This window comes from Megalops cyprinoides, chromosome 1 (genome assembly GCF_013368585.1).
Source record: "Megalops cyprinoides isolate fMegCyp1 chromosome 1, fMegCyp1.pri, whole genome shotgun sequence".
NCBI classification, from domain to species: Eukaryota; Metazoa; Chordata; class Actinopteri; order Elopiformes; family Megalopidae; genus Megalops; species Megalops cyprinoides.
In genome coordinates this window covers 8,913,485-8,940,442 of record NC_050583.1, presented here as the reverse complement: position 1 = coordinate 8,940,442, position 26,958 = coordinate 8,913,485, and the positions used below count along the sequence as shown (strand labels likewise).

Sequence of the window (26,958 nt, the reverse complement as noted above, 5' to 3'; positions counted from 1 at the left end):
TTGCTGAGTGTTCCATCCATTTATTCACCTCATTTTGCACTCTGGAGAGGGGATGTCAAATTCAGCATGTCACTGCAAATCCAATATACATTTAGGGCACATACATTTCTTTGGTAAAAAGTTTAGGTGGGACATCCGAAGGTTTGGAGATCTGCAGCGGCAGTGGTGATGCCAAGGCAGGTATCACGGTACTGAGGTTCCTGGCACTCTGCCTCCGTGGGCCAGTACTCAATCCAGGTGCCTCCACCCAGCATGTACAGCAACCTGAAAACATGCATATAAACACACAGCATCTTGTAAACACATATACACACACATAACCACACCATGTTAATGAATACAGTATACACACTTTACACATACAGTGTGTCAGGCTGCACAAGTTAACATGTGGTAGGGCTTGAATGGCGTTATGCTCACACTCACTGGTATGTAATTGTTGTTAGCCTGGTCTGACACTGTTGCTCATTTAACTTGAATGGATACTCTTATGCTATGTTGTGCAGGAAGTCGCTTTGGATAAGATACATGTGATGTAATGTAACACACATCATATTATGCAAACATACACCACATGCATGCTTTGTATAAAGTGAGTGTGTACATTCATGTTATACATATGCATATGGTGTGTTTATAACATGCACCTGAGTATATGCGTCTATTATGCCTTCAGTATATTATGTGCATGATTTTTGTGTGTATATTAGTGTATGTATGTTTTGCATGGTACTTATATACATGCTTCATGTGCACGGTAGTACAGTTAGTATACATATATTCAGGCAACTTGTACTTACAGCACCCTTTTACATTTATAAATAGTCAGAGTGAACACAGCAGAAAGAATCCCAGTGTGTCTATTCTTGCTACTCTGGCGCCCTCTCCTAACTGACTGCAAGCAGTGCAAGTGAGAAGGAGTCTAGGGCTGTATTCGAAACTGCCGACTGCATACTATGTATTGCATACTACACAGGTATATACTGTATCCTGCATGCTATTATTCAGTGTAGTACCCATTATGCGACCATTAATGATTACATTTGTAGTATGTTACATTGTCGCGTGAAATCATTGTGGGTTTAGAAACGTCCAGATTTCCTTGTGGTATTTTCCACTTAGACACCACTAGCATTCTCACCAGTGAAAAGTACTGGTGAGTTCATGAAAAGTATATGCGAGTATGGTGGTACGGGCACATAATGTGGTACAGAGGAGAAGGGCTGCTACGATAAAAAAATACATTTTGGCCGTGATAGTTGAGTATGAATACAATGTAAGTAGCCTATGCTGCCAGCTTGCAACCTTAACTTTTTATGGTGTTACACCTATTAGGCTATATGTCGTCAGATTCACAAATGAAATTTTTTTTATAAAAAGATTTTCTGTGAGAAGCAATTGAGTTTAATTACAGATTTCATACAGTTTTAGATTTCAGTCATTTACATGTAATGGAATTACAAAGGATCATAATGAAGTCAATCAATTATAAGTGAATACATAATATATATAATCCCCAGTGCGGTTCTCCAACGCTATAGCCGTCTCATTGTCCGCAATGTTTTTCAGCTTTACACCCTTAAAATTACCTGTGACGTCTACAGCCACACTTCCTTATTGGATATAGTAGGCAAGGTAGACTGGTCTGATTCATACTGGCGATATTTTTCCCAAATCAGTACATCATCCGGGTATCTTTGCATTCTGGAAATTTCATTTCGCTCGCATACTGTATACTACATACTACATTTGGTCAAAATCAGTATACACTGGTAGTATATTATGCAGTTTTGAATAGAGCATAGGACTCACCTGTCCTCTCCTCTGATGAGGTCGTCAGATTTGCCCATGATCAGGTAGGTCTTTCCTTCTGTCAGATCTATTGCCTCTCTGCAGTAGGGATGGGCCATAAATATGCGCTCTTTCCCAGTCACACCAGTGTCAGTGCCTGCAGGGAGACAGAGACATTTTACCACATGAAAGAAACAATCCATTCATACTCCTCCTCCAGTCCAATTATACTATATATTACAGTATTAAAAGAAGCGCATTTAATTGTACCTGTCAAATCTCCCATCATTTGAACTTTTCTTTCTAAATAACTCAAATGCTGATCGAGAGCTCATCACCTGAGAGAGATAGTTGGGTAAACAAGAAAACTCAGTGTAGGAAGATGTTACCTTCTTTGATGACTTCCTCTACCCGAATTGTGAAGCGGTCTAAAGTTGGAGTCAGGTCAGTGTGAAGCACTTTGGCTTTGTAAGCTGCAGAACACAGACATGGTCAGTATGCACACAGACTATGTTTAGAACTTGAAAGAAACACTCCATTGATCTGTCAGTCATACAGCAATCATAAGGCATGAGAACAAGTGGTTAAAAAGCCATGGTACCAGATACGGTTTACCCGCTGATGACAGTACCATAGTCCATGCCAGCTTCACAGGCTGATGTCGCACGGTCCAAATCATCAGCTCTCTGTTTCCTCTGGAAACTGCAGTTCTCTGTGGGGAGGAAAGGAATGCCAGTGAGGACAGAGCCAACACGCTTTCTTTGTGACATCACTTCCTGCTAGTACATGCATGCGCCATACCTTCCGCACACCGGCACACCTCCTCATGGCAGATCCTGTTCAGGGCTCCACCTTTCTTCTGCGGGTGGTAAAACTTCATGCAGCGGTTTTCTGCAAGAACAGCGGTTTTATTTCCTCAAGCTCTTTGCATATGACATATGACCCACAGCATGTGTGGGTGCTGTGTTTGTCTTTACTGTGGTAAGGCCTCTGAAACAGTGGGGAAGACTGGAGCTCACCCATAGCATAGTACTCGTACAGGGTGACAGCAGCTGGTTGAAGCAGCCCCACTTCGGTCATCTTGTGTACCCTGAAGACCACTTTGTCAGACAGCATGTTAGAGACCTGAGAAGAGGGAGAGAGTACTGAGGCATTACACCGTTATGCCTCAATACTAAGATGAATGTACATTAACAATCAGACTAACTACTGTCAGAATGGCCAGAGGAACACAGGTCCACACCTTATCCAGGTAGAAAATGAGGGAGCCCTTGTCAGACAGCTGTTTGTCTGTCTCAATCTTCTGGACGTACCGGTCTCTTCCAGAGGTTAACTAATGGAGTGAATGCGAGACATGGCCATAGCACAGGATAAGAGACATTTAGTCGATCAGTGTGCCAATTTACTACAAAGGTTGATGTATTGACTCTAAAACAGTTATTTCAAACCAAGGTGAAGTGAATGAACAATACAAAAAGTTGCACAAACAGGACACTGCTAACCACATATGAACAAACGTCAGTAATAAACAGAGTGTTGAGATCACAAATTTGTGCCTAGATTGACATTCAAGTGCACAGCAGTATGTACAACTTAAGGACTCTACAATTGCATATAAATGCTAATACATACTACACACATGCAAGTAAACTTCCTCAGCTGTTCTGACTGAAACAGGAAGCTTGTTTCACCACATCAGGGCCAAGACAAACAGAGGATGTGAGTGGGATGTGATGTTACGAGAGGGGGGAACATCCAAGTATTCTGAAGAAGCTGAGCATAGTGGTCTGGCCAGTGTGAAGGCCTGGGCAATACCAACAATTTGAAGCGCAGGAGGTACTATATCTCCTTATTGACTGCAGAGGGCATCTCAAATGTTTGAAGAGTGAAAGATATTGCAGTCCACAGTGATAGTCCCTGTTTTATTCCTCACCCTTTCGAGATCTTTCTCGTCTGCTGTGAATCCCGTGAGCATGGTAATATCCAGAATAGACATGGTGGCATTGTCTGGGGACAGGTACCTGGCAAAAAAAAAACAAGGAAACTGATCCTTGAATATTAAGTTGCCTCATCTGATTCGCTTCTTTCAGAGAGCCAAAAGCAGTGAAGCGTGCCAAAGTATGGCTATAATTTGAAAATTTCATCCATTTATTCAGTGGAATGGAATGGAATGGTGTGTCTGCACCTTGCTCTGTACAGTCAAACTTTTATCCATGCTCTTTAACCACCCACTATACCTATCCCTTAGTTTTACCATTTTCTGATAGATTTATTCTTTCATCCCCCCAAAGACCCTTAAATTTCTCTGAGGCTTCATTGGGATATCTGCTGGTTCAAGGCTGAGTGTGGATGGAACAGGCCTTTCCCACTTGCTGAGGTTTGCAGGTGTCAATCTGTACAACTTGTGCATTTTTTCCAGAGGGAGATTCCTTCATTCTGTACTTTTACACAATGGACCATATCTGTAGTTCATGTATTCAGTCACATTGTTGTTTTTTTCACTGTTACAGACTGTTGCAGACCCTGACCATCCCTATCCACAAATGAAAATGTCATATTTTATTTCTAGTCTTGTCAGTATAAGAGATCAAGGTGAAATGTCTCAACAGTGTTCAGCTTTGATCCAAAAACAAGGAAATACCTATAATCAAAGGTAGTCTAAATACATGTAAAAATCATTACTACCCATTAAAATAATTTTATATATTTCACACATTCATGAAACACTCCAAGTTCATCACAGTGCATGTTTGCTCTGAAAATTTTCACATTATGAAGAATGGGTTAGAGGATTGATGTGCAGCAAGCACTGTATCTGGAGATGAAAAATCAAACTACACGTGATATGAAGGTTTCTTTAGAAGTATGTGATGGTGCTTACGTCATCTCAATTGTCATCTTGTATGTTTCCAGTGCGTTCTCATCACCAACTGCAAAACACAAAAACAAATCAATGTGTCATTAAAAAAGGCAACAGGAAAACATTCATGAGCACTGGTGTCCATTTTCCCTTTCAACACAGGATCCACATTTATTTTGTCAAAACAGTTTTGCTTCACTGGCCAGTAAACTGTACCTTCTGGCTGTTTCTCTATCTTCACTTGCAGGTCAAAGTTCTTGCAGTCTGTGTTGTTGTCCTCTGGCAAAGCATGGTATAATGTCACCACCTGTGACACAACCAGCAGGCTGATCAGTGTGAATGTGATGGCTCTCAGATTCCCAAGCTAATGTAATTTCATCACATCATGGATTTGCTTAACAGCGAGGCTTGTACACAGCCAGCTTTTTACACCTAAAGGGAAAGTGTGATGCTCGAGTGTATATGAAAACCAAGAATATGAATTAATAATGTGAAATTCTTAACACACAAACATTTAGATATACATTTAGTATATATTTTTGCTGCCTGGTTAGCTGTTAATGAACATGTGTAGCAGCACAGTGTCTTGTACACAGCCAGCATTTTACACCTGAAGAGAAAGACTGAATGTATATTAAAACCAAAAATATGATTTAACCCAAGCTTCAATTATATTACATTCTAATCACACAAGCATTCAGATTTGTATTAAATACATATTTGGCTTTTGGGTAATCTTTCAAATCATGTGTGTATATATTAAATCTATTTCTCTTATATCACAGACATGCATCCCATATTGCTGCATCTCCTGACTCATGTGATGACATTATCACATCTTTAACACGCTACAACCCCATTGCCAGCACACATATGAGTCAGAGGAAGATACTTCATGTGCAGATCTGCGGCCACCCCAGCTGATCAGTAAGGGTTGCTGATGAACAACAGAATGGACAGAACCTGTATATCCCCTGGGGGAACAAAGCCATTTTGTTCCACCACTATGAGCTCCCAGTCATTGTCAGCTGATGACACGGCTGGGATCGAACTCCATATGTAGTGCTTCAATGATTATTATTTTATTAATAGACAAACAGGCTTAAACCCTGAGGAGACAGAGTACTCACGGACATGGTCCCTTGGCCAGATCCTGTGGCAGTGACTTTCAGGTCTTGTTCAACCAGAGTCTGTAAACAGATACAAATTGCTGACCTGACATTCTGTCCATCCATTTCACAAAATGAGGGGGTGTTGCAGTCTTTGATGTTTCCTTCTCTCATCCTCTCACTCTCCCATTCTTATTTTGTTTTGATCCTTCCTTCATTAGTTCTTTTCATGGTCTCATTCTCTCTTTCTCTCGCTGTCAGCCTTCCTCTCATTCTCTCATGTAGACTATTCTACCAGAAGTCATGGGGCACCTCAGTTAATTAATTGCCAAATGGGCATGACTATGCATGACTTTACATGATTTAAAAAGAATAACAATGGAACAATGCACTGGTCAGCACAGAGCCCCAATGTCAACTTGACAGAACCTCTTTGGGATGAACTGGAATGCAGAATTAGGGCAAGGCCAAGATGGCCCTCTACAGTAATGGAGGCTAATGCTTTAAAAAAGGAGTGGTAATCCTTCGTGTAGGTTATTTTATCGTATGGACCTTCCCATTCCTTCAGTTTATTCTCTTTCCTGCTCTCCTCTCGTTTCTTTGCCTCTTCCTCCTCAGTCTGACTCTGTCTGGCTCACCTTCTCCGAGCGAGTCACATGAGCCGTCTCATTGGTGAAGGTCCACTTGACAGGTCTGGAACGACCACTGATGTCAAGGCTCACTTGTAAGTCGATTTCCTGCACGTCGGACACTTCCATCATGTACTCAGCCACAGCCTGGAAGACTACGATGGTGGCCTAAAGGGAACAACAGGGGACTACAGTGAGGCTTGCTCCAAGACCTGATTGGCTGTAGGACTCTCCTGTTGCCATAGTTTTACAGATCTGTCCTATGGGTTGTTTAAAGGATAGAATGTGTCTTCGATCTCTTCACACCGTCTGAAGGGTGTTTTTAATTGATAAATTGTGTTTTAAGGTCTCATGCTGAATAGAAATCTGAGTAGACCCAATGAACAGCTAAAGTGAACACAGTGAATAGGATTAGTTAATAGGATGAATTTCAAGATCTGATCTTAATAAAATTTTGTGCAGCACAATGCCCTAATACGTGGCCATCTGAACATTATCAGCAGATATTGTAGGATTAATCTTGAAAGGCTGAAGAATTTTTGAGCTGTCAGCTATAGAGAAGAGAGAAGAGGAGGAATTTTTGTCATAATCCTGTCTGATGAACTAAACATGTAGCTCCTTCAGCCCACAAATCACACATACCTGGGTGGACCCATAGCCTCCACCATGGAACCTCTGCTCAGTCAACCATTTCACCACACGACCTGCCTGGTCAAACTCCTTGGCCTTGACCAGAGCCATCAGAGCATAGCCTGTGGCCTCCAGGGTGAACAGGTTACCTCCAGGGACTGGCCAATGCGTTTTGTCTGTAATGGCAGATGGGCACATATGTACCATACAGAGGTTAATCTGGTTAAATGAAATTATAAGATGTTGGGTCACAAGGTTCTGGAACAAGTCCAGGAATGCCTAAATGGTTTGGCTTCACTGTTTCAAGATTTTAAAGAACTGGCCAAGTTTGGAGATCAGTAGTCTCTTCTGTACTTCTGGGCCTATAAATTCTCTGTAGATAAAGAAGTAGCTTCTGCTACAAGGACTGGTGGTGCAGGTCAGTATATATTCTATACTCAGCTGTGTCAGATTGTGTCATAATTTGAAATGAGTTCTCTTTAGGGGACTAAAGGTTTCTTAAATTGGGGTTTAGAGGTTACAGGGCAGAAATACCAGATATACAATTGATTTGCGTGTATATTGGACAATTAAAAGATACCATTATTTTTCTGTTTCTCATGCTTTGTGGGATCCTATTCACAGTAACAGTAACAAGTTTATAAAGATTTACAATTATCACAAGAAATACCTCATGTCTTTCTTTCTCTTGTACACTGCCATACACAAAGCATACAGAACCACAAGAAGAGGAGATGTGGATGGACATGAGTGAAATGGACATGCCAACATTATTGGCACTGTGTGAGTCATGAATGCTCAGTCCGTAGTGAGAGTCATGGGCACTACGCTTCACATCAAATGTGTGGGCAGTGGGCGCCTTGGGAAATGTATTTTTCATGGGTGCTGCACGTATCCTTAATGCACACCCTCTCACCAGCGGATGCGAAGCGGAGCAGGGTGGGCAGCTGGTGCTTTCCCTCGAGGGCCAGAGCGTAGGAGGTCATGGCCACAGCGTAGGGGTTGGTCAGGGTGTTGATTCTGCGAGACAGGAACTCACTGGCTTTCTTCATGCTGTCAGGCAGCCTCTGGAGTCATGGCACAGAAATTACAATGATAACATGCTAAATCTGTCTGACATTGACTGGCATTGGATTGTATGCTTTGGAGAGGTTTGTGGTACATTACATTTATAAATTACATGCTGATTTTCCTTTAATTTCTGCAGAAACGAGGCTCTGCTGGTAAGGGAGAGACAGGACAAGAGCTCTCATCTGTGGGATGTGACATATGATGTGTCTGTTGATTCAGTTGTGATGTTAGTTGATGTGACAGTTCCTAGTTTGACTGTTAGATGTGATGTAATGTGTATGCTTGTGACTGATTATATGTGATATAATCGGGTTGCGTGTGGGATTTTTACATGCAGAGGGTTGATTCACTCACATTTACTCTCTCCACACAGATGGCACGTGCCTCTTGCATGGCAATCAGGACGAACGCAGTCATGGACGCGTCAGCGTCTTTCCCACGCACATCACCCTGTGGGCAAAAACACAAACTGCATGCAAGTCTGTGCTCTCCATTACTGTCCACTGCATGAGCGATCCTGCACTGTTAGTCTTCATGGCTATGATTTTACTCAGGGATCTCTACATTTACCTCACTTGAGCAGACTGAGACTGTGTGATTAACCAATTGATGAATCATTTACTAATTTAATGAATCAATTTACCCATTGTTTACTACCTGCTACTCACAGTGTTCAATGTTTTGCAAGTAAAGTTTTTATGACTGTTGATACACTAGCAAAAGAACAGATTTAGTCAATGCCTCAATGCTTTATAGTTTACTTTTTCTTCCTGCACCAAAAGCTGAATATAGACTAATACAAGCTGAGGAGGTGGTAGCAAAAGCCCTTCTGGGAGTCGCTTGCAATGACATACCACCATTTCTCCGTGGTAAACTGGGGCATCTTCTTTGAAAATGCCATCTGGCTGCTGTGCATTCAGGACCAGCCACTTGAGGGCGTTACAGATCACATCCTCCTGGATGCTGATGAGACTGTATGCCATGCTGAACACTTTGGCTACATATGCTGTCAGCCTGTTGTAAGGAAAAGCGAGTCTTTATTATTTAAAAGCACTACACCTCACCAATATACCACACCTTTGACTCATGTTGAGTCACACAAATGAATCAAAAATAAACTTCTGGTAGTCGAATTTTCCGTCTTCTAATTTTACGCCTCTGTTAATCAAACGTGTGTTGCTGGATTTTGAAAGCCTTGCTGCTGAAATGGTGCTTCGGTGTCCTGGGTGATGGGGAGGCAGTGTTAAACTGGAGAAGAGTGATAGGAAGGGGCTCACCAGGTGCTGGATGGTCTTTTGATCCAAGCGGCGTAAGAGCCATCAGTTTTGCGATATGCCAGCTGTTGTGTGTATCCTGAATATAAGGGCAGAAAGAGACACAACAAAACACACTTTTCATGTGTGTCAGAGATATCTAATGATATAATGTATAAACAAAATGTACTTAATATACTTCATAGAATTACAGATAAAAATTATATTTATGCAATACCAGTGTAATAAGAATTTTTTAATGATTTTTTAATGTACTCAAAATCAATTACATGAATAAATGTATTTCTTGTACTTGCTATATTATGGAATTGGTGATAAAAACAACCTATATTTATCCAATCCAACTGTAATCAAGTACTTCAAAATGATTTTGATGTAGTGAAAAACAATTACATGAGTAACTGTATTTGTTGTACCTGAAGCCCTTTAATCATGTTGTACTTTTTATGTCTGATATACTGCCTCTGATGAATCTGCTGCCTCTTACCCATTTGGATGTATTTGATGGCTTGGGCACGACGATCTACTCCCACTTTGTCCCACTGGCCGGTTTTGTCCAGGTAGTGTGTGGCGATGACAGGGCTGGTCATGCTGATCATGTTCTGCTCGCCACAGCCTGTGGGCTGGGTTATGAGGCTGCCCATGGGTTGGCCACTGATGGCGGCTTGAATGGTCTGACTCAGAACCTCACCTGTGCAGGCAAAGCAGATGGTGCAGTCAGGGCTGCACTGACATCGTTCTGTATACTTTGTACCATGCATTTTATGGTTCTTTGCCCTGGTCTGGGTTTTTTATGATTCCTTTCCCTACTCAGGACCAGACCAAGGGCAGATAAGATAAGTCAACAAATACACACACATAGCAGGCAAGAGGGCGAATGGCTTACAACCATAAATACCCCTAAATCAGTGACCTCAGGTCACATACCTATTTTTTAAAAACAGTAACATCCAGATGGACCACAACAGCAGAGGGTTGCCTTCTCCCCCCCCTTCTCCCCTTTCTGAACACAATCAGTGTGTGTTTGGTGTGGTGTGGTGTGGTGTGGTGTGTGTGTGTGTGTGTGTGTGTGTGTGTGTGTGTGTATGTGTATATGTGTGTGTTTCTTTGTGTGTTATCTACATGTTCGGATCACTTACGCTTTTATACCCCCCAGTTAATTGTACCCTCATGTCATGGGAAGAATGTTGGAAAACCCAATGCCATGTGATAACGTGTATTTCTCAATACAGCAGCAAAACCACCATTTTACCAATTCCTCTGAGCCAACTCTCTCCTCTCAACCCATGCCTATCAATGTTTGGTGTCATTGTAATGCTCATGAAGAGCTAAATGCAAAAATGATAATCTCAAAAATATATCTGGTATTTCCAGATGTTGGGATCTAAAGCACAAAATTAAGTCCTGAAGAGACTTCCAGGCACTCCCCCACCATAAAATTAATTATGCGCGGGTCAGGGAGGTGGAGAGAGCTTCTTCTTAAGTCAGGCCTAGAACAGGCCTCTTTGCTCAGTTTTTGCCAGCTCAGTTTTTGCCTACGCTCAGCCCTGAGGTTCAGCCTTATGCTCAGATAGACGCCCAGTCATCCGTTCAGTCATCCAGTCCGGGGCTCAGTTTCTCCTGCAACTTTGCTGATTTTTCCTTTTGGAGTTTTGCTGCTATTGTGAGTGGTTCCTGTGTTCTTCCTTAGGAAAGGTAAACAATTGGCTTTGGTAATTTTCTCTTCATGCATTCATTCATCCATTCCGTGATCCATCCATGTTCTTGTTTTGTTAATGTCTTTATGTAATTTAATGTCTGTTAAGGCAGTGGACCAGGTCTGTAGCCCAGACTCTGAATTTTGTCTTTGTCTTAGTGTAACTTATCAATAAACCTTTTAATCTATTCGAGTTGTGATTGTATAAATCCGACAAAGGTTGATCCACCAGACTGCTCATTTCCTATCAACGAATTCGGTGATTTAATTGATAATTAATATCTTTGACAATAATTATTGAATTAAATCAATTTTTAAATTATTTTACATGTTGGTTAAGTGAGGAGTGTTAGTAATTGGCATCATTTGTTTTTTTTCGGTATTCAGAGTGCCGGACGATAAAAAAGGGCATTAATTTCTAAGACCGCTGGGTTCAGACCATTTAATTTTTATTAAATTCTCACTTCCCCAACAACTTCCATAGTCACAGTCACAGCTTGAAAACCATTGAAGGCTGCAGTTATCATGTATAGCAAAAAGATAATATCCCCCATCACATATCCAGCTCATATCATAAAAGTATGGTTAAGTTATTTCTATTTTTATATCCAATATTTAAATTCTTTTCAGTTATATGTTTTACCCGCATATCATTTTATATCTAGCGCTGCAGAAAGGGGAAACTACTATAGTCTTTCTCGGTAGCAGGAAAGAAAAAAAAGCAGCGGAACGGTAGAGAGCTGAAGCTGACATGAGATTCATTGCACAGAGTTTGAATTTAAAACGGAAGGGTTAAGAGCTGTTTTGCTAGTTTTCTACACAGATTCTACCTCTTAACCCGTAACACGGGGAAAAGGCGTTTATTTGTGATAGGGATTTTATGGAATTTTCTGTTTTCTCCGGTGAGTGTTTAACGAGCGTCCGCCATGTGCGTTGCTAGCACGATACATGTGTTTGAAAAAGTATAGTGTGTAACGTTCTCTTTGCAGGACGGTTTATTTTCTGTTTTGCTGGAAATTCTGTAGCTTTATAGTGTGAAAAATATTTTGAGATGTGTATTACATAAGTAAAAACCAATCGGAGTTTAACTTGAGCCACATGGACTGGAGTGCTATTGGAAGCCATATGGAAGCTATGTTGCTATGCAATAAGCTAGCATCTGAGTTTCATGTGTGCAGCAACTGAGAGAATGTAGTGTATTCAAACTGTAAACTGCTATACGTTCATGACTGGATTTTCGAGTGATATTATATTATGGTAAAATTTATTTTTATAGAATGATTGAATGTTGTCCTGCTGTGCAGGTTTTTTTTTCGTATGCATGATTTGAAACGGCCCATTGGACAAATCGCCATTGCACAGAAGCGCGGTGGAAGAGCAGATCGTCATCATCAGGAACTGTTCCATTCTACGTGTCTTCATTTCATCTTACAGATAAGCGCTGAGATCTCACCACACCTTAAAAACATATTACCTGGGTAGATGAGAACTTTTTTTTATTTTGGGGTTTATTGTCATCAGAGCTCTGATTATAATTTTGAAAGGTCATTTTATTTTCTTTTTTTTGGCTCGGCTTACATTGACTGAAAGCTAAAGGAAAGGACGTTGAATTCTGAACTAAAAAGACATTACAAAAAGAAAAGAAACCGAGGTCATACTGTGTAAAAGGTTTATTGTTAAATAAATGCCGGCTATGTGTTCTGAGTAAATCTTAATAAGTGATCTGGTATTTTCATTTCATCATTCCTCCTTGGAAAAAAAAGTCCCTAGGCACTTACACTTCATTCTAGTTATATATTATAGTGTATAGTGTATAGTGCCCCCCCCAAAAGTGAGAAAAAATACCTGTTACACTGATGTGAGTATGTGCAGGTGATTCTGGCACCTGGGAGGTCAGCTTCACAGGTTTGATCTTCTCCACCTGGACCCCACCTGGAGGTGGAAACGTGTCACACACATATTTCACATTAAATGACATTATTGTCATTTAGCAGACACTCTTATCCAGAGTGACTTCCATATAGTAGGTTACAGTTTTATTCATTTATACAGCTGGGTATTTACGCAGGCAATAGTGGGGTAAGTATCTTGCCCAAGGGTACAGCAGCAGTGCCTCCGTGGGGAATCGAATGAGCAACCTTTTGGTTATGAGCCCTGCTTCCTACCACTACATCACACAGCTGACAATACACAGAATGAAAGGTACAGTGGTATGAGCTCCACCCTTCATATATAGTAGTGGGAACCCAGGTGGTAAATGAATCACACTTCAAAGCACAGTCAAAAAATCCTGAGAAGACAGTGGTTTCATGTGGTCAGAGCATGGTCAGAAACTCACCATGGTCAGACGGCTTTAGAACCACGGTTTGAATTTCCTTTGTGGTTTTCACTCCTTCAGCCTGTGAGAGACAGTAAAACTTGTATCAAAAAGTAACTGCAGTTTGCTTTGGTCTAAACCAGGGGTGTCCAAACCTCTCCTGGAGGGCCACTTGTCCTGCATGTTTTAGATCGCTCCCTGCTCCAACATAGCTGATTCAAATCATCAACTCGTTATGAACTCCTGAAGCTTCTAAATAACAAACTGATCATTTGAATCAGCTGTGTTGGAGCAGGGAGAGATCTAAAACATGCAGGACAAGTGGCCCTCCAGGAGAGGTTTGGACACCCCTGGTGTAAACCATTTGCACACCTTTAGTAAGCATTGCAATGGTCTGTGATTTCACGTGGGAACACTGAAATTATGATTTCTTAGAAAACTACTTAAAGATTGCAATATTACACAAATATTACAAACATAAGTATATAATTAATATGCAAAAATATTTGTGAAGAATGACAAACATGATCAACAGCAGCTATTGGATGCATAACATTGCAATACATTCAAATATTAAGTATGAAAGGTAACATTTGTTATATTTTACAGATGAGTTTCTTTCACTGTAAATAGGAGCACTGCACCTGTATTCTCTGCAAAATAAACTTGGTCCAAGTCCTCCCTCGCTGGGTTTTTGTGTTCTCTACCTTGTTAATACACCAGGTCCCATCTAACTTTTAACATAACATAGTATACTGCATATTATATTTGTTTTATAATTATAATCCTGAGTATGTTCCATTTACATTTTTTGTACTTTTCTGTATTTCAAGGCAGGGTCATGGTTTTAGTAATACATCCAAAGAGAGCTGACCAGACCTATGATTAAACACCTGTCCCCTGACTTCACTGACTAAATGCACCCATAGCGGAACCATAATAGACCCTTTGGTGAGCCCCAACCCTGCGCAGTAGTGACTGTAGGTACCCAGGTGGGTTGGAAGGAGCATTTTTTGTTCCATTTCCAAAACCCAAAGCTAACATGGAGAAATATCTGCTTTGGATTAGGCTTTGGCCGAGACCACATTCACACCTTAAATGCCTTAAATAAACCTTAAATAACTTTGCACTAGCTCAATGCAAATTTATTGTCCAAAAATCTGAAAGTATTTGTCTCTGGAATTTGACACATGAAATCATTCAGTCTGACGCATTTTTCCTCTTGTTCAGAAAAAAACTCCTCTCGCAAAAGATAAAAATGGAGTCGACAAGCAGAGATGAAGACTTGATCATAATGTTGTCAAGAAAAACGGGCAATACTGGGTCACCCTGTATTGAAAAAGAGGCAAGAGTCTCTAAAGTAGATGGCCAGCCAGCTATGCAGTGAAATCTAACAGGCTTGTCCTTTATTACCATCAATGTAACTAGCTAGCAAACTACTTAGCTATCAAGGTAAGTTATACACTGTCATTTTCCTTGTATATATATGTAAATGTATGTAGTAAATTAAGTATGTAGGTACACGGATTGGCATGTCGGTGGCACATAAAAGAGGCCTGCAAATCTGTGTGGTGTAGAGAGTAGAGAAGAGCTACCTTTGTGTAAAATTGGAAAACTCTGATTGCCATCCTGTTAAATATCTTTTTTTGTCTGAATGCGCAAATACCTGTTTTGACCCTTTGTCTGTGGGAATACTCAAACTGTGCAACACCTTGTGTGGACTTTGCCTTGTGCTGATTGTCTGCTGCTGCCTGGCCTAATAGGCCTTACCAGTTAGGCTCAACAGGCAACTAGCATTTGTTATTTTCTGTTTCAGTATTTGTGCCATCCCCTTTAAGTTTCATTTCAAAATTAACGTCCCAGTGAATGTACCAAGGAAACCACATCTGCTGTTATACTGTGTTCAAATTATTGCATGCCTCACCCTTCTGTGATGGAAAACCAATTGTTTCGTCACACGTATCATATACAAACATTAACTTTGAAAGACATAGCTTGGTAGCCAGCATAACATCTCAACCTTTATCCTATGTGCAAAATTTCACATAATTTCACATCTTGAATTTAGCCCTCCATAGCATACTGCAGACCCTTTTAGAAACAATTAGATCAAATTAAAAGGCTGTTTTATCAAAACCTTACCTTACCTTATCAAGTACTTAGTACTTCCTAATGAAGTTCACTCAGGGAAATAGCTATTCTCACTATGCAGAGTGATGAGTAGAGTATGCACTCACCACCACACGAAGATCCTTTTTGACACCATCGGTGAGACTGGAGTCAAAGACAGCAGCCTTGACCTCAATGGAGTGCTGTCCCAGGGCCATAGGGATGATGACAAAGGGGACCGCGCGTGAGGACATGGGGTCCATTTCAATACCATCCATGCGATACTTCCGCTTCCTGCTGGCTGCACTGCACACCTCCTCTGTCTCCATCAGCTCCACCCGAACCTGTAGGAGGGAGGGTCACGCATGAGTCCTATGCTAACAATGTGGACATGCTGCCCTTCTCCAGACTGTATCACAGAAATGAGATAGAGTTACAGGGACATCTCACCTTTATTTCCTCTTCAAGGTAATTGTATAGCACAGCTTTGACTTCCAACTGCTCGTTCCGTACTGCAGCGTACGGCAGCTTCAGGTCGATGAAGAAGTCTTTCCTCACTCTCATCTCAAGGGGATCTGCCACGCAGATTCCTGTAAACAGAGAGTCACACTGAGCAATAACAACTACAGCATGTTGTCCTATTCAGCAACATATTCTCCTGTTCTGCAGGGGTTCTGCTGTGTGTACACACCTTGTTGGTGACTAATATCTGATGCTGCATGACTTGAGTTGATCTATTGAGCACATTAATATTTAATGCTTGGAATTGTGTCAGATACAATGAGGAGACAGATCTCATCCTAGTTGTTACCGATACACAATATTACAATGACATGCAGGATTGCCATGCATTCTGAGTTGTATCCAAAACTATGCCCTGCGTATCACTGACAATTAATGTTCAGTAGATATGAATTTCCATTCAATCAACATGTGATGTGCTTTATGTGGTTATAGTGGTACTTTTATTTGGCGTGAAGTTCAACAAAGGGATCACATCTGGCCGTGGGCCATAGTTGTTGACCCCTTGACATCACAAACAGGGAAAAGAAAGGGGCGAGATGGAGTGAAGGACGGATGCTGGGAACAGCTGACATGGACAGGAAGTGGTAAGTGGGAATATTAGTCGTGGACAGGACCGGTTTAGCTAGGTTTGGATAAATGTTTAGGGATTGCCTGAAAATTCTCCTCTCAAATCTTTGAACTTCAGTTCAGTGGCCATGAATTTCCCTAAAATCAAAGAATGAATATTGTGTTTTATGTAGTTAAGGACCCCCAAAAAGGGTCCTCAAGCACTGCATAAATTCGACCTGGTTCTTCAGACCAGTGAGTGTGAGCATAACAACATTCAATCCCTACAAAAAATTAAATCATTCAACTTGACCAGACTGCCTTCAACTTGACCAGACTGCCTTGAACCTAAGGGAAGCCAAGAACACACACCTACTACTTGTACTTCAGATCAGATGGCAGGAGGAGAAGCATCTCAATAAATGTGACAATCCCAGGGAGGGTCACGGACAGAAACAATCAAGATCCTGACAGATTGGTGGGTAAATCGGTGAGCAGGAGAAAGACCCTGGAGCAGGCCAGAAAGGCCAGCAAGGGGAGCTAGACGAGCCTGGGAGCTGAAGCATGGAGCAGGAGATTTGTTCCTTGGAGATGGAGTGTTAATAAATGAACACACAGACAGAGGAAGCAAACTGAGAATGCTGTGAATAGCTCACATGGAAAAGAACCAGTAAGTAGGATATTTATAGTCATGGACGGAGTTTAGATTCGGTTAATTACATAGGAATTGTCTGAAAATTCTCCTAAATCTTTTATTTAGAACTTTTGTTAAAAGGAATTTGTTTGTTTACTTTCTATCAATGTGGCATAATGATAAGGAGCCAGGCTTGTAACAAAAAGGTGCTGGTTCAGTGCCCTGCCGGGACATCGCTGTTGTACCCTTGGGGAAGGGTAGGGTCTACAGCCTCAGAGAAGATATACAGAGAAGTAGACAGAGAGAGAGAGAAATGTTTAGTACCATGAGTTTTGGACAGGCTGACAGCAGTGATTTCCCAGGTGGTGATGGAGTCCTTCAGATAATGTTTCTTTGTCACTGATGTGGATACACTGGAATATGATGGAAGACAGACAGACAGACAGTTGTTACACTGCCTGGGCAAAACTGCAAAGAGACAGTAGCATTTTATAGTCATATGGAAAGACAGGTAGTGCTCTAAGGGTTTATACTGTTTTAGCTGGACTGTGCAGTTGCAGACAAACAGAAGCACTGCAGATGTAGTGGGAGCATGGCAGGTTTCTGGCCATCATGCTGTGCAGAATCTGTAGAGATTTACTAACTAGGGATGCACAGATCCGATACTGATATCGGATATCGGTCTGATACTAACTCAGATAGCTGGATCGGGTATCGGTGACAATGGGGCTGATCTATGGGGCTGATCTATTCAATTCAATTCTATGTTTACGTCTACGTGCGTGAACTATGTCATACGTCAGCAGTGTGTTGGTAGACCTGTACATTTTGCAAGAAGGAGAGCTAACATAGTATGGAGGGAGCTAACAACAAAAGGTCAGCGCTTTGGAGGTATTTCACACTTGCTACGCCAACAAGGTCTGAAGCTACTTGCAATATCTGCAAAGCCAATGTTTCGAGGGGAGGCGGTAGCACTGCAAAATATAACACAACCAGTTTAATCAAGCACCTCCAGAAGCATAATGCCAAAGAACACGACAAGTACAACCAAATAAAAAAGGGGACGATTCAAAGAAGCAGTTAACTTTGTCGGGTGCATTGCAAGGACGCAATTGCAAAGTTTGTTTGCACTAGCTTGTGACTTAATTGTGATGTAATGTTTATGTTTTGTTCCCATTTGATGCAGTTGTATTGTTTTATACTGGAATTTTCATTCCTGACCATTTTATTGCTGCACTACAATCAGGTTTACACTTGAATTGTAATTCCTGTTAATTTTGAAGATTTTTTTACGAAGTTGCTGGTGCACTATTATTTATTATTTTAATAATAAGTAACAATTCAGTAAATTTATATATAGGTATTTTATTTCCTACATTTAAGTTGGAAAAGCAATGTTTAAGTCAAGCTTGATGTTGCCTCACACATGATTCCCGTTCTCTTCCTCACAGTGAGGAACACAGCTTATTAATTTAATACTGGTTCTGCATTCACTAGGCTTCAAACCAACAAGATAGCTTAGGCCAGTTCCTGTGCCCACTATTTACTGATCCACACATTGTGAAGATTGGTGATTATGTGCAGAACTTTGTGTAACATGCCATCCTAAAACACCAGGAGCTTTTGTGTACTGCAGATGCAGACAGACACAAACAGTGTGCATCCTGAAATGGATAAGACCTACAAAGCCTCAAAGAGAGGGGAGCTGGAGAAAGACTGAAACAAGGTAAACAAGCTGCATCAGGGAGCTCTTACCAATCTCTCCTGTCTGGGGGGCACTGCGGCAGTGTCTCCTCCTCCCATAGCCAGCTCTCAGGGAACTGCGTGCGGGACACAATGTCATCACTGCTGATATAGTCATCCACTTCGTCACCTATGTGTGGACGAAGAGCAGAATCAGCTGAATCATGAGTCAGACCCAAGGGACCTGTGACGTGGAAATGAGCTATTGCAGTTTATCAGTCCCCATCAATTACCTTTCATCTATCATTAGCCCAAAGTTTTAGACATATTACTGTTTGACTGGTCATCAGAACAAAAGCAACACCGGATGTGGAGAGGATGACAGCGGGCCTTACTGCGTGCCAGGAGCAGCTGCTCTGTTTTGGCCTCCTCGTGTCTTCTGTCCACCTCTGAACAGCAGTGCAGGAAGGCTTTCACGCACTCTTCTCCATCGATGATGAACTGGGAGCGCCGCTCACATGTGTAGCCCATCAGACTCTCCACCATTCCATCCTTACAGCACTCCTTCGCCAGCCCAGAGTAATTACTTGCTGCGGCACAAGAGGAGAGACTCGGCACAAGGGGACAGGGTCATCACAGGGTGAGGGACTCATTGCAGGGTAAACTGCCAGTCACACATGTGCACCAAAAACTGACAGTGTTGAAACATTTGTAAAGTAATGATTACACATTCATTATTTCGAAAATAAGTAAAATGCATATTTTATAGTTTTTATCTCAAGGTTAAGCATGTATTCATTTGTGAAAAAGAGATGCATAGTGTAACCCTGTCCCCAGGTGCAGTGAAAGGGTTCGCTTACCTAGTGACGTTTTCAGGTCGATCAGTGAGAGTGAGCGCCGTCTGCGAGCCTTAGGGTGAACAGGGCATTGGGGGTCTGGAGTCACAGACATTACAGAAAGAGAGAGAGTCACAAAGGGCAGCAAAGACTCTGCAGCTTGGCTCTCTGGGACTGAAAAATATCAGCTCCTATAATCACACAGACACAGACACAGACACACACTAATGTACCATTCAGACCCATGTATCATCGATCTGTCATGCATGCACTTTTGTACGACATACAAATAATACATATGTACCTTATATGTTAGACATTATTGGCATCTGGCATTTAGCATTTAGACAAATAACCTGTGAAAATATAACCATACCTGTTCTGGATTTGGTTCCACAAAAATTGGATTCAAACACCAGTCCAGCATCATAGAAAACTGCCATGCTGTCTGCGCCACTTCCTGCCGTACAGCCAATATCGTGCTTTTCAACGACATCCCAGATCTACGTGTGAAGACACATATTTCATACATGAAGGACTTAGTGCCCACCCTCTCTGCTACTGCTGCAGAGAGCTCATCTCTGTCACTCTTACAGCAGGAAGTAAATTACCTTTGTTTGTGTCAATCTGTGATGACTATTGAGGACATAAACTCCTTTGTCCACAGCCACAAGTCCCACTTTAGCACCTGGGTCACCGGTGATGGTCAAGCTGAAGGGCTTGCCAGGCTCATAAGTTCTCTGTGGTACAGTAATTTCGAGCTGTGGCCATAGAAGAAAGACACTGATTCAGTGTGACTCATTCTCTGTACAGGGATCTTGAATCTAAGCATGACTTAATCATAGATTCACACCTGGAAATGTACAGCTTACTTTTAATTCAGAACAGCTCTATCAAAAACACTCAGCTACACAGGTACAATCAGGATCATAACAGGTTTTGATTAAAGGTTGTGATTTGTTTTTGCCTTACCGTTCCCATGCAGGTGTCCTTCACGTCCACCCAGACAGAGTCTGACACCACCTCTGTTCCCACATGGTAGTACGCCACGAAGCGGAAGGAGGGGATCATGTCCTTAGTTACTGGAAGCGATATCGTCATCACTGAGTGTCCACTCATTGTTTTATACCTTGATGCATGGACAAGTTGGCCTTTGCTTATTATCTGTTTGGGAACACACATTGGTATACTTCTGTATCTTCTTGGGTACAAACACAGATACAGCCACAGTGCACAAGACCAGTGAGTTAACAGTACAGATGCATACTACATATTTGAAATGCAAATAGTGCAGACAGAGACAGATACACACCAGGTAGGTGAGGTGTTTGTTCTGAAGCTGGTCATCACGGACATCCCCCAGATAGATGTCGATGCTTGGATTTTGTCCAATCTTCAGCTCACCTGCCTGGATGCCAATATGCAGGTAGTTGTTGGAGCCTTCTCCAAGCTGTGTCTTGTAAGCTTGGGCTGTCATGTTTTTTTCAGCCTGCTGCTGTTTAGGTAGGCCAGGTACTTTAGTCCTCACCTGGAAACATAAAGATGAGTTTGCACCTGTGTCAGAGCAGTACCAATCCATCCATCAGGACTAATTTGTGTTCACTCAGAAGTATGGCAGCAGTACTGTTTCTATTTAACCTTGGTTGTGGTGGGGTGTTGACCAAGTAATCATCACTACAATTAAAGTGTATAATATTGTATATTGTATTTTGGAGTGTGATTATTTTCATCCATGCAATGCATGTTGCATCTGAGCAGGAAGAGATTTGATTCCTGAAGTTGAACAGCTTGGGGGTGGAGCTCACAGTGATTGACAGACTGTTAACCGATCTTTGTGTGTTGATTTTCAACACGGCAAACCCGTTTTCCTCGGTCTTGGCCAGATTTTGTCCTGGTGTCACCTCCAAAGGAACTTCTTTGGCAGGGCTGCCATCTGGGTTTGTGACGTAAACCTTTCAGAGCCACATCAGAAGAATGATCAAAACAGTATGACAGCTATATTACCAGATAGAATACCCCACGGCACTGTATGTCATGAAAACATATTTCTGCTCATCATAACACTTTTTAAAATGTACTGAACAAATACTTGTTATTTATGAAATGTGAAATGAAATTTAAAATGCACAACTTGTATTTGAAAATACTTTTTACCATTCACCACATGGAATAGCTACACTGATAAAGAGAAAGTTAGGTAGCAAAAAACACACACCCTGACTTGAAATGGCATCCCTGGTTTAAAGTAGGTGGGAGTCTTGTGGAAGTGGATGCTGTAGGGTGAGGTCACTATCAGGACTCCCCTCTTCTCTGCCTCCACCATTTCACTGCCTGCCAGAGGAAGGAACCAATCAGTGTACAGTTACACTGCAGTTAGTTTGCAGGCAGCATGCAGTTACAGACCAGTACGTAGTTAAAGTGCAGTCACTTGAATATTCACTGTGCAAAATATACACACCTTCTATACAAACACACAGAGACCAAAGCACTTTCACAAGCTCACACCTACTTACACATACGGTACGTACACACACACACACACACAGTCCTTACCACTGCTTGTCAGTACACTGACAGACACATATAAGGACAACTGAAGGAGCTGGTTGATGTCTGGGAAGGATTTCAGAATATGCTCTCTTCTCAGCGTGGCCTTGCCCTTTCCTGAGATGACCTGTATTCAAAAAGAAACCCATCTTAGATGGCCAACCGTGAAAGAGGGACAATATAAGCTGTTTGCTTATGTTGAGGTGTGGGTGAGACAGAAAAGTACACTGACATCCACTTTCTGTAGAGATGCAGGGAAACTCTTCTTCTCTCCTTCTTCGGTCAGCACTCCGAACACCACAAATGCCTTCCCTGTTACATCGTTCCCATAGAGGTACCTTTAGAATGAAACAAGGGGAAGGTCTTCACCACAGGTACTGATCTACTATAGTGAGCAGCTCTGGGCACTTTCTGCTGCCAACAATAGATCCAAAATCAGCTTACCCATGAATAACTTCCCTAACTCCTTTTGAGAAAAAGCTAACACAAACCAATGGTCCTTGTTTGAAAGCAAATCTATGAAATCTTTATATACTTGGAAAGATTCATTAAATGCTGCTGTGGGATTTATGCACCGTCTGCCTACTTTACAACAATCATATTATCCTACCTTGCGGTTAGGTCGACAGACAGCTCGGCATCATCAATGTAGAAAAAAGCCTGTTCTGGCACAATCTTGACCTCAAAACTTGGCAACACTAGAGGAATCCAAGAGAAAAAAGATTTACACATCACCTTCCTCTGCATTCTGTTGAGGGAAACTGACTGAGGCTGTGGCCTCACTGCTGAATAACCACAGTAGGAGAAGACCATGGGCTCACCATACTCCTTCACCTGGAAATCAGCTGTAAAATTCTTCTGTGGGGTGTGTTGGAATCTTGACACCACCTTCCAGGTCCCTATACTGTAAACCAGGAGAAGGTCAGAGGTGACGGGTCATGGCAGTAGGAGAGGGGACACAGGAAGTGAGCAACATATGGCACCTTTCACAACACAAACCTGACAATCTCTGGAAGTTTGTACTGTCCAGATCTTGTCCCATTGTCTGTATGAACAACGTGTTTCTGAATTGTGATTCCATCAGGAGTCTGGATGGGAAACAGACAAAAGCTTTTCTCTTTTCTGGTCTCCAATGTGATGATCCCACAGGACAACACCAGTGGTCAAGTGAACTGGTATGTATGTTTGTTTGAAAGGCAATAGAAATTAAAACGTTACCATGATTTCCACAGAAACACTGGATGTGACTGGCTGCAGACCAGGGTTCAAGGCAAAGAGCCTGTAATGAACTAAAATGTCAACCAAATGATTATTCAGGTAAGAAATCTTTAGGAATTTTATAGGCTGAATGTAGCTGCTAGTTTACCACTGATATTTAAATAAGAACATACTGACAAAGCACCATTGACCATTAGTAAACAATGATAGATAGATAGATTATATTCCTTGATTAGTTGGCTAGGTTATAACAGGCACATGTTGTGACACAGTACAATTTTTTTGAAATGAGAGGAAGAGGTTATGTTCATTCCCTTTAACCAAGGCCAAAAATGAAAAATTCCCTTTGTTACCAAAATTAATAATGTAGTCAATTTATAGCACTGGAGCTGTCACTTCAGAAGTATTGTGTTAACTGATAGCATGGTTCAATTTCATTCTAAGCTACACTGAAATCACCAAGGGAAATGTGACCTTTAGTAAGTGTGAATTTTAAGAAATTTGGCAGTAAGGGTTAAAGGGTGATGAAGTTGGTGAAAAGGACACATCATTCATTTGCACTGTGGAATTTGATACATGCACACATTGTTAGTGACCTTATTTTTCATGGTGACAGTGAAAAAAGAAAATTGCTGTGTATAAGCATTCACAATCATATATATGTAATATGTATAGTAATATATTCCTATATGTAAATATGCAGGTATTGTTGTAATAATGTAGAAGGCTTCATGTAGTCATACCAGTGCTCGCTGGAGTATAGATGGTCTTATCCGTCTGCACAAATATGTATCCAGATTGGAAAGAGAGAAGAATGACTTTCTCCAGCTGACGCTGGGGAAACTTTGCTTGCAGATAGACAAACTGTTGGCGATGTGACGCTTTGTCAAAAATATCATCATCATCTGGGATCTGAAATAAAAAAGGGATGCAATATCACATTTGTCTAGGGAAGAGTCTTCACACCCTTTTAAATTAGTTCAGAGTTTAACAAAAGGACACCCACTAGGATTTCCTGCAGAGCCTGGAAGTTGTTGGCTGCAGTCAGCGTCACAGTCTTGGAGAAGATCTCTCGGGTTTTTGCTGGAAAGTTCTTCACCATAATTTCCACATTGAGGTCACCTCCTGCATACTCCTGCGCCTCCACAAAGACATTCTCCTTGCTGCCCACCCGCAGCAGGTTTGGCGCAATGAAAACAAACCTGCAGAGAGGAGATGCGTATGTTTACTGTGTGATGCAGACTGGAGTCAAAGAACAACGATTGAGGAGCAAGGAAGACAAGGGAGGAAGGTTAAGGAACCGGAGCTAAGAGGTAAGAAATGAAGGCCTGAAAGCTGCTGTTGCTCCCCCTTGTGAACACATGGGACTAGTCCTATGTGTACCTACAGGAATTTAACAAAGATTCAATGCCTCTTAGCCATTAGTTAAGACTTACACAGAGCAGTCCAAATACTTGGCACAGTTGTCACAGAGCAAGCTTAACCCCTCTCCCCCAGCACTCTCTCACACACAAACACACACACACACACACACACACACACACACACACACACTACACAGCCCTAAAAAAAATTTTGCCGCAATGATTTGGTTAAATGGAATTGTGCAGCACCGTGTTCTCTGGGCTCTCAGCTGGTCATTAACTCTTTGTTCACTCTCTGTCCTTCTGTAAAACTGCTAGACCTACTGATCCTCCTATTTTTACCACAGTGCATACATGTACTGCAACACCTCTGTCCTGCTTGTCACTTCATAGTAGTGGTCTGACTGTAATTATAACATTTTTGAATTTTGACATCATCTGTTTGTTTGTCCTGCATATTCATTTTTGTGACAATTTAGTTGGCAGATGCCCTTATCCAGAGGAACTTCCACAGTATATTTTATAATTTACAAAACATCTATTCATACATCTGAATGTGTATATAAACAGCTCAAATAACTGCTAAAAGGCGCAACATTGGTGTTCCACCCTGGAAATGAAATGAGCTACCTTCTGATTTAAATACAGTTCTTAACATGCATTCCTGCCACCCAATGAATTTCTTCTGTAGTTTCTCCACTACAGCAAATATACCAGAATTATTCTGTTTGGCGATGTTCTGACAATGAAACAAAAATGTCACCACTCTGATTCTTCCATGTCGCTACTGTGTGTGAGCAGGTAGGCAAGAGTCAGCTCATGCTGGTCCCACACTAGAGGATAATTGGCTCGATTTTGGGTCCAACTTGCCCTTCCCGACGATCAGGGGGGCGTTCCCGAGTCTGGGCTGGTCAGAACCGATTGTCTGCCCAAATGATCCTGTAGTGTGAGGGGTTTGCAGACGTAATCTTAGCGTTACCGACTTGATCAGAGTCTCCCTGATTCCAAATTGTAAATATCAATTGATCAGAGTCTCCCTGATTTCAAATTGTAAATATCAACTTTCAAGTCGTTTGATATTTACAATTTGAAATCCTGTAATGTTGAAAGGCCCAGCGATGGAATCTTGAGCAGAAACGCGCAATAGCCAATGACAGCGAGCTGACCGGGAAGTGTCACCAACCCAGAAATTGACAGTTAACCTTTGTACAAGCCCAGAGAACAATAATATCAATCTTATTAATCACAATAATTAATCCTTCTTCTCAGCCATGACTCCATCCATAGTTTTTTCTCCTATTTTTTTGTAGGTGCAAAACATAGCACACATAAGTGCAACAAGCTGAAGACAACGCCTCAATGTTGGTTTTGCTCTGAAGTCATGTTTGATCGCGAGTTTCTGTGAGATCCCAAGTCACTGGAATCGCCACCCTGAAATCGTTTAGTGTGTGGTCCTGCGTCTTGACTGAATCGTCTGGTGTGTGCGCTCTTACAATTAAAATATTAAAAATCAGTCAAATCTGTTATGTCTGTGGTCTCCCACTTTTTAAAAATCAGTTAAGATTGAAAATCATCTAGTGTGCACCAGGCCCTACCCTGTCCCACGTGTGTCTCAAAAAGACAGTGACCACATGACACTGTTCAATGACACTGAATCGTGTATAGAGTGTGTATGTACCTGCATGTACTATAGTTAGAGTGGATCACGTGTGGTACAGCATGCCTACATACGATATACTCACAGTGGATCACTCTGAGAGAGCGCAGGAAGAGACAGAGCCAGCACAGCCAGCCACACCAGGTCCACCAGCATCTTGTCCATCTGGTCCTTGCCCAGGTCTGGTTCCTTTATTCTCTGATCTGGGTCCCACGTTCCCTGGGCTAAGAACACCATGATCTGTGGCAATACGCCAGTGTAAACACTCACTGATATTGAAAAAGAAGGAGAAGGTCAGGGAGGGATGGTTGAAAGCAGGCATTGAAGTTAAAAAATAATCAAATAAGGAATGTGTAGCTTCATGAGTACATGCAGAATAGGGTTTCTGACATCAGGCTAGTAAGCAATCAGTTCATTAAATTTCATTTACAATAAGCAATAGGTGCAGCATCCATCTAAATT

General features: G+C 41.7%; 1 protein-coding gene across 1 annotated transcript; it reads right to left on the bottom strand.

The window, feature by feature from the left end:
• Window positions 1-26,676, bottom strand: LOC118777245 (complement C3-like). Its single transcript, XM_036528044.1, has 41 exons — window positions 26,582-26,676; window positions 24,482-24,677; window positions 24,219-24,387; window positions 23,476-23,546; window positions 23,257-23,345; window positions 23,079-23,161; window positions 22,868-22,955; window positions 22,490-22,595; window positions 22,264-22,384; window positions 21,926-22,041; window positions 21,516-21,662; window positions 21,023-21,238; window positions 20,683-20,874; window positions 20,322-20,471; window positions 20,087-20,213; window positions 19,735-19,809; window positions 19,270-19,464; window positions 18,947-19,064; window positions 17,516-17,604; window positions 15,937-16,076; window positions 15,615-15,830; window positions 13,399-13,459; window positions 12,906-12,992; window positions 9,852-10,055; window positions 9,368-9,443; window positions 8,945-9,104; window positions 8,445-8,540; window positions 7,936-8,086; window positions 7,032-7,195; window positions 6,399-6,557; window positions 5,782-5,841; window positions 4,868-4,958; window positions 4,673-4,721; window positions 3,725-3,812; window positions 3,035-3,124; window positions 2,811-2,916; window positions 2,593-2,682; window positions 2,423-2,503; window positions 2,181-2,264; window positions 1,813-1,948; window positions 1-264 (listed from the first exon to the last, which is right to left on the bottom strand). Exons 1-41 carry the CDS (start codon window positions 26,659-26,661, stop codon window positions 123-125), a joined length of 4,959 nt encoding a protein of 1,652 aa, XP_036383937.1. The 5' UTR covers window positions 26,662-26,676; the 3' UTR covers window positions 1-122.
• Between the last annotated feature and the right edge of the window lie 282 nt (window positions 26,677-26,958).

Excerpts from the sequence above, each read along its gene's own strand:
- LOC118777245 (XM_036528044.1), bottom strand. The coding sequence starts at position 26,661 with ATGGACAAGATGCTGGTGGACCTGGTGTGGCTGGCTGTGCTGGCTCTG. Across the intron at positions 24,388-24,481 it reads AGGCTCTGCAGGAAATCCTA|ATCCCAGATGATGATGATAT; the intron begins GTGGGTGTCCTT and ends TTTTTATTTCAG. Across the intron at positions 19,065-19,269 it reads GCAGCTGCTCCTGGCACGCA|GTGACGAAGTGGATGACTAT; the intron begins GTAAGGCCCGCT and ends GTCCACACATAG.